The sequence below is a fragment of the Fundulus heteroclitus genome, chromosome 6 (assembly GCF_011125445.2).
Source record: "Fundulus heteroclitus isolate FHET01 chromosome 6, MU-UCD_Fhet_4.1, whole genome shotgun sequence".
Taxonomy (NCBI): domain Eukaryota; kingdom Metazoa; phylum Chordata; class Actinopteri; order Cyprinodontiformes; family Fundulidae; genus Fundulus; species Fundulus heteroclitus.
The window spans coordinates 22,550,700-22,562,488 of record NC_046366.1 but is presented as its reverse complement, the minus strand read 5'-3'; the positions used below and the strand labels follow the sequence as shown (position 1 = coordinate 22,562,488).

The following is an 11,789-nucleotide window of genomic DNA, read 5'->3' as shown; positions in this document are numbered from 1 at the left end:
TCATCAGTCTCAAAACTACATTGGGGCAGATGTTTTTTTTTTTTTATGTGTTACAAATGAGTCTCCAAAAGAAAATAACTGTTCACAAAGCTTTGGTTAAAATAAAAAAAATGAATACTTATAAAAGCATAAAATCTACAACACATCACTACTACAGAGTCATCCTTAGTAATACTGAAATACTGTGTAGTAGGTCGGTCAAGTTTTCAGCCGCTAAATACCAAGTTAAATGCACAGTCACGTCATCTGTAAATAAATACTCAAATACAGCTGAAATTAAAGCCTAATGTCAACAGATAAAAGAAGTGGAGAGGTCTCGTTCTTCACTTTTATGACGAGAGAGCTGATGTTGGGGATGCATGTGTAACATTCAGGCTGATGTGCAGCAGGGTTCATCTTCTTCTGGAGTGAGGCCGTCGCTGCAGGTGCCTTTGTCTGGATCCGGTGGCGAGTTTGGAACCTGGGCAAAAAGAAGATTAAAATAAAGAAACATGAACACTGAACAACCCGAGGCGGCAGAAACAGAGGAAATCAGATCAGTTTACTGCAGGAGAAGACACAAGGCTTCTATTAGAAATATAATGTTAAATAAGAGGGGAAAACGTCTGAGTGCAAGAACTGATTTGTATCAACAGCAGAAATGGCTCCTTGAACGTTTTCCACATTGTTTCACATTGTAACCTCAAACCTCGGCGTACGGGACAATTTGGGACGTTGGGATGGACGCTACACGAGTGTGGCGGCTCTATTTACCAAACGGTGAGAAGGCAAACGTGGCCCCGGCGGGTCCTGGAGCGAGGAACGGGTTCAGGGGACTGGCAGCCGGTTGGTCCAGACCAAATGGAGGCAGCCCTGCGAGAACAGATGAGCAGCGTTACCGCAGAGTCTCCCAGACGCAGACGGGCGGGATCTCATGTCGATTCAGCAAACTGGGCCGTAAACAAACCTGCTGAGAGCGCGGTTTCTGCTGAAAGGGAGACGGTGTTAGGATGGGAACATCTTTTATTCATGGGGACAAGTAAAACGTGTCAAATTACACAGACAGGTATTACGGGCGTAGTGTCACACACAGAAACTAGCTTTTCGTGTGTTCATGCATCCTGTCAGCGTACGGAGAAGGCTTTGCGTCATTTGGCTGACACAAAAATGAGCTGATCTGAAAATATCTAAATTATGTCTGTGGCCATTAAAAAGGCTAAAATCACAAGACTTGACGATTAGTCAGAGCTTTGCTTCTTATCCTTTATTAACCGTATTCGATTTTCCTTTTAAAAAAAATAAAATAATAAAAGAGCAATTTTATAAACTTCTAGTGTGAGATTAGCTCGATGAAAATAAATTTGTTTTTTTCCCCATTGGGCCAGAATTTACAATCTCATGCATCATTGCTTTTAAATAAATATTTTGCCCCATATTCTTTTTTTAAAGTTTACAAAACATAATTTAAAAGCAGAATAAAAAGCTAATTTCAATACTATTCAGATATTTAAATACAAGACGTTTCAATGGTTTCCTTCACCAAGGATGAAATATTTAAATAAAAAACCTAAATTGTCCGTTTTTATTGCAGAGTCTTATCACTCCGCCTGACAAAAACAGCAGAAACAGGAGAATTAGCCATTTTGTTCATCAGCATTTTTTACCCTCTTTGTGTCTAAATTTATTAAGAGCTTAATTAAAGAAAAAAAATCCTATCTTTGCATTTGCTTTCAAGCAGAGGCTCAATTACGTAGATATTAAATAATAATAGGACCAACAATAGCTATATGATTGGGTGTTCAATGTGCAAATCAGAGAAACTACAGCAAATATGCATCAATTGGCATCAGGCTGCTGTAGGACCAGAAGAGGCTTCAGGTGAATTCACCACATTGGTCTAAAAGGATTTAAATGGAAGAATTTAACTAAAAACTGGGCTAAAAAAAAGGGTCAGAAATATGCATACAGCACCCAAAACATCTTTTGACTCCTCGGATAAAGACAGTAACAAAATATCAGACTGGAGTTCTTGAACAGCTATTTGTAGATTCCTTTTTTTGTTTTTCTTCGCCTGACAGTCTGTAGATACAGACAAGTTCAGGCAAGACGCCATTTTCTTGTACTTTGGTATGTTCTCTTGTCTTTCCTATTTTTGGGACTGGCTAAGAGAAATCAGCCTCATATTCATACTACAGGGAAGCACAAAGTAATGCAGGACTCATTTAGAAAAAAACAATCACCCTTTCCTCAATTTTATGTATATAAGTATGCACTATCAAACGCATCCGTTTAGTTATTTTATAGGAAGAAATTACACCAACAGGGGCACGGGTGATTCCTTAATAACAGTTATTCTCCCCCCAGTTAATACATATGCTACAAAGTAAAAGATGCACTCATTTTCAAAGCTTTTCACATCTTTACTACAGCGACCGCGTACCCTAATCATGTCCAAGTGGGTTAAAAGCTTCGCTAACACATCCAAACAGGCTCACCTAGTGGCGACTCCGTGTGCGCGGCTGCCCCAGCCTCACCGGCGAGGTCAGGGTCACCCTGAGCTTCAGGATTTTCAGGCATCACGATTGTTACATCTTTCACTACAAAAAAAAAAAAAGAGAAAAGGTGAGACATTAAATCAGACAGCGTGGATGGGACAAATGTCACTTCCAGACCCCTCTTTAAGTGCGTCTACTTTTCTCATAGATGCTGACAAATCCCCCCTGGCACACTTCGTGCAGCAGCCCCTTGAAGTCGGACACAGCCGTCATGACGGGGCTGAAGGAGAGGCAGGGGTTCGGGTTGAGCAGAGGAGACGGCGACAGCGCAGGCGAAGCATGAAGGGACTGACAACTCTGAACGCAGACACAGAGAGCGGACGGTGTTAGACTGATTGGCACTGAGTCGCTGTCCTCAGAGAGAAAGAGAAAAAAGGAGAGCACCGAAAGTCCGAGAGGCATCACCTGTAGGAACTGGACGGGGTCCTCGCTTTGGGACAGCAGGTCCAGCTCGGCCTCGTTCTTCCTCAGCTCGGCGATTTCCTTCTGGATCTTCTCCAGCAGCTGCTCGGCTTCCCCGGCGGCCGTCTTCTCCTGCGATTTGATCAGCTCTCTCACTTCAAAGCGCTTCAGCTCCATCAGGCGAATCAGCTCGGTGAAGACGGCGTCGCTCTCCTCGGCTGCGGCCCGAGCCGAGCGCTAGAGGGAGACGGGGACACGCCCGCGGCGGGCAGACAGGGAGGAGGGATTTAGAGACGCCGCGGCTCTACGAGGATACGGTCAGGCCCAGGAAGGTTTGGACAGTGACAAGTTTTGTTACTTTAGCTGATTATGAAAACATATTCAGGATAAAATTATATAATCAACATAGGGTTAAAGTGAATACTCTCAGCTGTGATTCGAAAGTATTCACATCCAAGTTGGAGCAAGCGTTTAGGAATTACAGCTCTTTAATACGTAGCCGCCTCTTTTTCAAGGGACCAAAAGTAATTGGAGAATTGACTGAGAAGACTGCGAAATAAATAAAAAGGCTGCACGGTCTCTTCGTCGTTAATCTGTCATCAATTAAGCAGTTAAAAGAGTTGATTCCAGGTGTGGCGTTTGCACACAACATGCGGCCAAAGGAGCTCAATGGAGCTGAAACAGACCATCCTGAGGCTGAAAAAAAGTAGAAATCCACCAGAGAGATAGCAGAAATGTTAGGAGTGGCCAAATCAACAGTTTGGTACGTCCTGAGGAAAAAATAGAGTGAGCTTGTGAACTCAAAGAGGCCTGGACGTCTATGGAAGACAACAGCGGTGGATGATCGCAGAATCCTTTCCATGGTGAAGAAAAACCCTTCACAACATCCACTCAAGTGAAGAACACTCTCCAGGAAGTAGATGCATCAGTATCTAAATGTACCATAAAAAGAGTAAATACAAAGGATTCACCACTGGGTGCAAACCATTTATCAGCCTCAAAAATAGAAACGCCAGATTTGACTTTGCCAAAAAAAACACCAGAAGAAGCCAGCCCAGTTCTGGAAGAGCATTCTTTGGACAGATGAGACTAAGATAAACCAGAATGATGGGAAGAAGAAAGTTTGGAGAAGAATTGGAACAGCCCATGATCCAAAGCACAGCACATCTTCTGTGAAACATGGTAGAGGCAGTGTGATGGCATGGGCATGCATGGCCTGCAATTGCTCTGGGTCACTTGTGTTTATTGATGACGTGACAAAAGACAGAAGCAGCTGCATGAATTCTGAAGTGTATAGGGATATAATTTCTGCTCAGATTCATCCAAATGCAGCAAAGTTGATTGGACGGCGCTTCACAGTACAGATGGACAATGATCGAAAACATACCGCAAAAGCAACCCAAGAGTTCTTTAAAGCAAAGAAGTGGAATATTCTGCAATGGCCGAGTCAATCACCAGATCTCAACCCAATGGAGCGTGCATTTAATTTGCTCAAGACGACCCACAAACAAACACCAACTGAAGACAGCTGCAGTAAAGACCTGGCAAAGCATCCCTAAGGAGGAAACCCAGCGACTGGTGATGTCCATGGGTTCCAGACTTCAGGCAGTCGTTGCCTGCAAAGGATTCTCAACAAAATACAGAAAAGTAACATTTTAGAGTTACGTTTATTTCTCCAATTACTTTTGAGCCCCTGAAATGAGGAGCGTTTGTATAAAAATAGCTACAATTCCTACATGTTTAATCAGATATTTTTGCTCAACCCCTTGAATTAAACCTTAAAGTCTGCAGTTCAGTTACATTGCAGAGCCCAAACCACGAGGACTGTGTCAGTGTCCAAATATAAGCGTATGCAGGTGCAGCAGTTGTTAAGTAAACAAAGAGCAGGTTAAGTGTAGCGCTGTGGATGGCGAGACGCCTCCTCATCAATCATTGAACAGGAGGAAACCGTGTGGGCACTTACAGCCAGGGAGAAGATGGCCTGCCTCAGGTCCTGCGCCTCCTTTTCTCGCTGCTGGATCTCCCGCTGCGAGCGCTGTTTCATGTCACCGAGCTGCCTCTGAAAGCAGAGTATGAGGCAAGGCAAGGCAAATTTATTTATATAGCACAATTCAGTACAAAGACAATGCAAAGTGCTTTACATGATTAAAACATAGCAAAATAAAACAGAATAAGAGCAAGTAGGAATAAAATATAGATAGAAAATAGAACAAAAAAGTGGTGATTCAGTTAACTAGGACAGTTGAAGGCAATTTTAAACAAATGTGTTTTTAATCTTGATTTAAAAGAACTCAGGCTTTCCGCACTTTTACAGTTTTCTGGTAGTTTGTTCCAGATAATTGGAGCATAGGAACTAAAAGCTGCTTCTCCATGTTTGGTTCTGGTTCTAGGTATGCAGAGCAGGCTGGAGTCAGAAGACCTGAGTGGTCTGGATGGTTTATACGCTGATAACAAGTCTGTGATGTATTTAGGAGCTAAGCCATTTAAGGATTTATAGACTAACAGAAGTATTTTAAAGTCTATTCTCTGAGATACAGGGAGCCAGTGTAAGGACTTTAGAACTGGGGTGATGTGCTCTACTTTCTTAGTCTTAGTGAGGACGCGGGCAGCAGCGTTCTGGATCAGCTGCAGCTGTCTGATCCACTTTTTAGGCAGACCTGTGAAGACACCGTTGCAGTAATCAATTCGACTAAAAATAAACGCATGGATTAGTTTTTCCAGATCCTGCTGAGACATCAGTCCTTTAATCCTAGAAATGTTCTTCAGGTGATAGAAAGCCGACCTTGTAACTGTCTTTAGATGCTTTTGAAGGTTCAGGTCTGAGTCCATCACTACTCCCAGATTTCGGGCCTGATTTGTGGTTTTTAGCTGAAGCGACTGAAGCTGTGTGCTAACTTTTGATCTCTCCTCTATTGGTCCAAATATTATTACTTCAGTTTTGTTTTTATTCAATTGGAGAAAATTTTGGCACATCCACGTATTGATTTCTTCTAGGCATTTATTTAGTGCCTGAACTGGTCCATAGTCACCTGGTGACATGGTGATGTAGAGCTGTGTGTCATCTGCATAGTTATGGTAGCTGATGTTGTTATTTTTTATTTTCTGGGCTAGAGGGAGCATGTAGATATTGAAAAGGAGGGGACCCAGAATGGACCCTTGGGGAACCCCAAATGGGATTTTTGTCATCTCTGATGTAAAGTTACCTACTGATACAAAAAATTCCCTGTCCTTTAAGTAGGATTTAAACCAGTTGAGTGCTGTACCAGAGAGGCCGACCCAGTTCTCCAGGCGTTCTAACAGAATGGAGTGATCGACAGAATCAAATGCTGCACTAAGGTCCAATAGTACCAGCATGGTGGTTCTTCCACAGTCTGTATTTATATGGATGTCATTAAACACCTTGATAAGGGCGGTCTCTGTACTGTGGTGAGCACGGAAGCCAGACTGGAATACGTCAAAGCAGCTGGTCGTTGTTAAGAAGGTGTTTAATTGTTGAAACACAGCTTTTTCAATAATCTTACTGATAAAGGGGAGGTTTGAGATGGGCCTGTAGTTCTGGAGTAGAAGTTTGTCTAAATTATTCTTTTTCAGCAGTGGTTTGATAATTGCTGTTTTTAGGGACTGGGGGAAAACACCTGACAGGAGGGACGTGTTTATTATCTGAGTCAAATCAGACGCTATGACAGGTAAAACTTTTTTAAAGAAAGCTGTGGGTAGAACATCAAGACAGCATGAAGAGGAACTTAGCTGCTGAATGATCTGCTCTAAGCTTTTGTAGTTTATTTGGCTGAATTGGGACATTTTGTCAGGATAAGTTCCAGCTGAGTACGGCTTTGGTTCTGGAGCTGGTGTGGAAGTACAAACTGATCCTCTAATTTTTAGGATTTTCTCAGTAAAGAAGTTAGCAAATTCATTGCAGGCCCTGGTGGAGTGGAGTTCTGAAGCCACGGACACAGGAGGATTTGTTAACCTGTCGACTGTGGAAAATAAGACACGAGCATTATTAATGTTTTTCTTAATGATCTCAGAGAAGAAAGATTCTCTTGCATTTTTCAATTGTAAGTTATATCTGTTAAGTCTCTCTTTATAGATGTCATAGTGAACCAGGAGTCTATTCTTTCTCCACCTGCGTTCAGCTTTTCGACATTCCCTCTTTTCACTTCTAACTGATGGAGCATTTCTCCAAGGAGATTTTTTCTTCCCGGAAACAACTTTCACTTTAACTGGAGCAATGCAGTCAATGATGTCTGAGACTTTAGACTGAAAGTTATCTACTAGCTCATCTACTGAGTTGCAGCCCAAGGTTGAAGTAGCAGAGTAAGCTTGAATAAAAGTTTCAGTGGCATTGTCCTTAAAGGTGCGTTTTCTTACGATGTCCCTTCGGCTAAATGAGTCACTGGAAATGATACATTCAAAGGTAACGGAGAAGTGATCGGATAAGGCAACATCAGTTACATTGACCTGTGAAATGTTTAGACCTTTAGTGATGAAATGTCCAAATGAGGGCATTTGGACATTTTTATTCATGTTTACGAAGCACGGAGAAATCATCGATTTCCCTTTTTGAAGCAGTTCAGGATCAGCGACAGGAAAACCAATAAAAAGGTGAATAAAAAATCCACCGACCAGCTAAACTGCTTCAGAATCACGACTAAAGATCCCAGTAATGTCAGACGTTAAATGATGACTACCACTGCATTGTTTTGCTCCAGGGGAAGATGGACTGTTTTACTACAGCGTTGTTCTTCAGCAGAGCCAAATAATAAGGGCGGGACTAAACTAAACAAAACTCATTTTGAGAAGCGCGATAGTGGAAGATCCTGGATCTGCCCGGTTTATTTAGTCTTTTTGTGTGTCCTGTCTGGCAGTGCACTGCAAAAAGGGAACTAAAAGTAAGTCAAATTTTCTTGAAATTTGTGTTTTTTACCTCGATTTCAGCAGCTAAATAAGACTAATTGCCAACGGAATAAGATTTTTGCACTTAAAATAATAATTCATCTCCATCATCTTATTTCAAATGCAGGATATCTAATTCTCTTTTTTTACGGGTAGAAATGCTAATTCCATTTGTAAAAAGTTTTATTTAATTGCTCAAATCAAGAACAAATATACCCATTTCAAGAAAATGTTACTTCCCTTTTTTCAGTGCGTAGCTTTATGAACTGTTGTCTTAATGCCAAAAAGAGACCAACAGATTTTACTTTCACAAGTGGAGCCTAACTGCTTTCGCCATAGCGCTCTGCTTGATTTATACATGCAAGAAGCTTTATTAAATTCAATGGCCACTGAAACAGGGAAGAGGAAAAGAAAGGATAAAAAGAGGAAAAGGAGAGCAATATAACATTTATTTAGTCCTTACGGAAACAGCTGCCTAATTCTTGGATTCTTTAAGCTCCAAACTGCTAACTCTCAGAATAGTTTTGTAACTTGGAAAAAAAACAACGACCCCTGAGCATTTAAGACTGTATTTGACTAATCTGCAGCATTGTTGATTAAAACAAATGCCCACATAGCGAGAACCATTTTCAGGCAATAAATAGCATCATTTTAACTTTTGACGACAGTTTCAGCTCTAAGAAATCTGAAAGATGTCCCTTCCCAACAGCAGTCCTTGGATTTGGCCATGAAGTTTATGTGGTAGAACATGCATCACTTAAACTATTAGATTTGACCAACAACCACAAACCCAAAAATCCCCATTTACCAAACGCCTGCCATGGTTGTTCTGTGTGCATCTTTTACAGATCAAAGGAAAACGACTACAGACAAACCCGGAGTGAAAACGTGTGTGTATGAAGACAAAATATGAATCCAAATATAAGAGAAACAGCGGATCTATATACATTTAGCCCTCCAGCTGCTCGAGTGCCTCTTCCCAGACAAAGGTTAGTCAGGTTTGATTATAATCAGGTCAAAGATCACTTTGTCGAAATGAAAAAGGAGAGTATCTGACAGCCTGACACCTTGATGAAATCTCTTGAACGAGGGATGAGTTGAACCTTGACCCGCATTCACGCACAGATCAAATCAGTCGGCCTGCATCTTTTTAATCGTCTAGTTTTATCCGTCCATCTAGCTGCGGCAGGGACTAACCGCTCAACCAGTAAATAAGTTCAGAGATGCGCTGATCTCTAAACCTTCTCTGGCCGACACCAGGTTTTCTCTGAGGTCCGGCCCGTCCCTTCTCGTTTGGGGTCTTTCAGCGATTGCGGCGGCTCTCAGACATCGACACGCGGCTGTTAAAAATCTGACTGAGTTTATCGTTTTCTAACTTTTCCGACCTTTAAGTTGACATGTATCCTGCCCAAGTCAACCAAAAAAAAGAAAAACCACAAATATGTTTGGAGAGATAAAAAGAAAAATAAATAAATAACCTGTAATAACCTGTTAATGCTACTATGAGGACGTCTGATCGCAGCCGTCGGTTCAGAGTCTGATTTAGCCGCTGAACTGCGGTCGGACCCTTCTCAAGCTTTAATTTTCCTCTACTGAAGCCGCTCTCTTGTTGATTTGCAAACAAACGAAACCCTTCTTCGTCTTTCTAGCATTTACTCGAAGGCTTTAAATCGAAACCAACTGGCCTTTGAAACGGCCAAAAATGTAACCGATGCCGTCAAGGACCTCAGTTCCATCAGAAGGCGAGTAACCTCGGAGCATCATACTGCCACTACCGTGTCTTAGAGTGAGTACAATGAGCTGATGGTGATATTCAGTTTGGTGCGTTGTTTTAATGCTAAAAAGTACCTTTGGATTTTGTGTTTTTTTATATCATTGAATCTTCTGACTAATATGTTTAATGATAAATACTTGAATCCCATTAATGCTTTAGAGCCTCTTTTCAAATCATGGCTGTAAATGTGGAAACCCCCACTGTCCAAAAGCCTAACAAACAGCTAAACTTTATTCTAGGTTTGTCAGCTTCAAAATAATTGTAGGCAGGCGTGAACTCACAAAAGAAAATGCAGAGCTTTAATCAAACACAAAGTTTTCGTTTAAAGTTGTGCACACTTTTGCAACCAGGTTATTTTGTCTTTTTCCCCTCCAATTGTTGTATTTTCCATTTGCTCGGCTGTTTGGGTTGAACTGTAGAGGAGAGAAACGCCATTCAGAGGCGCAAAGGGTTTAAATAACGATTCATCTCAGCTCTGCTGGTCTAAGAATCCTAAAGCTCCTACTGTACGACAGCCATGGGTACAGGGAGGACGAGAAAACGCGCTGCAGGTTTTCTATCCATAGTTTGGACTCCCAGAAAATACGAATAGGTTACAGGATCATCCTGCGTAAAAAAAAAACACCCATAACTTTGATTTCATCCAACGGAGCACTAAAAGAACAGGCTGGTTTTAATGCGCTTCATGAATTTGGGGAAATAATCGATTTTTCCAGGATCTCGCCTCCTGATCACCAAATCATGTGAGAATAAACGCAGCTCTGCCCATTCAGGGTGACTCCTCACCTGCATGTGCTGGATCTCCGCCTCGGCCAGCACCGTGTCGTGGCCCTTGTGCTCGTCCGTCAGACACAGGTAGCAGATGCAGCGGCCGTCGGTGCGGCAGTACACCTCCAGCAGCTTGTCGTGCCGGGGACAGATCGTCTCCTGGAGCCGCTTGGAGGCCGACACCAGCTTGTGCTTCTTGAAGGCGGCCGACTCGTAGTGAGGCTGCAGGTGGAGCTCGCAGTAGGAGGCCAGGCACACCAGGCAGGACTTGACAGCCTTGCTCTTCCTCCCGGCGCAGACGTCGCACTCCACGTCGTCGGGTTCGGCCGGACAGCGGTTCTCCGCCGGCGCCGGAGCGTCCTGGAGGCCGGTCCGCTTGAATTTCTCCACCACGTCGGCCAGCATGGTGTTCCTGGCGAGGAAGGGCCTCGGGCTGAAGCTCTGTCGGCACTGTGGGCAGACGAAGATGCCGAGGAAGTCGTCCTGGTCCCAGTAGTTCTGGATGCAGTCCGAGCAGTAGCTATGGCCGCAGGGGATGGTCACCGGGTTCTTCAGCACGTCGAGGCATATGGAACAGTTGAACTGGTCCTTGTCCAGAACCACTCCGCCCTGGGCCATCTTTAAAAAAACAAAAAAAAACCTTCCGAGGAGGCAGACAATGACGGAAAGCACAGGAATCCTCTGGCGTACACAGGCTCACAGCTGCTGCTTTGTTTACAGGAAGTGGAGATAAAATGGGGGCGTGGCTAAGCAACCACGCCGGAAACTAGAGGGCATTTAATTTAAAGAGCCGTAGCAGAATTTCAAAATAAGAGCTGTTCTGGATCCGCAACAAACGCAAAATGAAGAGGATCTTTTTCAAGGATTTTTTTTCTGTTTGTTTTTGGAAAACTGTTAATGTGGGATCTACCGCAGAAATTGAGAAATTATCAATTTTAAAACACTATTAACTTGTTTCAAAATCCTCCAATAAAAAATATTTTATTTTTTGTTTTTTACTATGCTAATTCAATCTGTTATTAATAGTTTAAGTTAATTTGTTATCTATTAAAGAAACATGGGTTCAAAGCAAAAAAAATAAATAAAAAATACTAAGATTTGCCTTCGACTGTTCTAGTTAACTTGTTTTACTGAAACATCATTAGTTCAACTTTGTAGTCCAACTGTTTTTAATGTTTGCTTTTAGTTTCTATTTCCCATGTTCTATTTTGTTTCTACATTTTATTCCTACTTGCTTTTATTGTTTTGTTTTCCTGTATTTTAATCATGTAAAGCACTTTGCATTGTCTCTGTACTGAAATGTGCTATACAAAAAAAATGTGCCTTGCCTTGCCTAAGATGATCATAATTATGAAATAATTAGAAATATGTCTGAAAAACTTTTATTTTTAGGTTTGTCTTTCAACTATAAGGAT

The 11,789-nt window shown here is 42.1% G+C and overlaps 1 protein-coding gene across 1 annotated transcript; it reads right to left on the bottom strand.

Moving 5' to 3' along the window:
• Positions 1-16: 16 nt before the first annotated feature.
• ftr67 (finTRIM family, member 67) lies at positions 17-11,143 on the bottom strand. The gene is made up of 7 exons (XM_012856533.3): positions 10,393-11,143; positions 4,900-4,995; positions 2,940-3,173; positions 2,672-2,831; positions 2,475-2,576; positions 754-852; positions 17-460 (listed from the first exon to the last, which is right to left on the bottom strand). The coding sequence occupies exons 1-7, from the start codon at positions 10,990-10,992 to the stop codon at positions 393-395; spliced, it is 1,359 nt and encodes a 452-aa protein (XP_012711987.2). The 5' UTR covers positions 10,993-11,143; the 3' UTR covers positions 17-392.
• Positions 11,144-11,789: the final 646 nt, after the last annotated feature.

Excerpts from the sequence above, each read along its gene's own strand:
- ftr67 (XM_012856533.3), bottom strand. The coding sequence starts at position 10,992 with ATGGCCCAGGGCGGAGTGGTTCTGGACAAGGACCAGTTCAACTGTTCC. Across the intron at positions 3,174-4,899 it reads AGGCCATCTTCTCCCTGGCT|CGCTCGGCTCGGGCCGCAGC; the intron begins GTAAGTGCCCAC and ends GTCTCCCTCTAG. Across the intron at positions 461-753 it reads GTTTGCCTTCTCACCGTTTG|GTTCCAAACTCGCCACCGGA; the intron begins GTAAATAGAGCC and ends CTTTTTGCCCAG.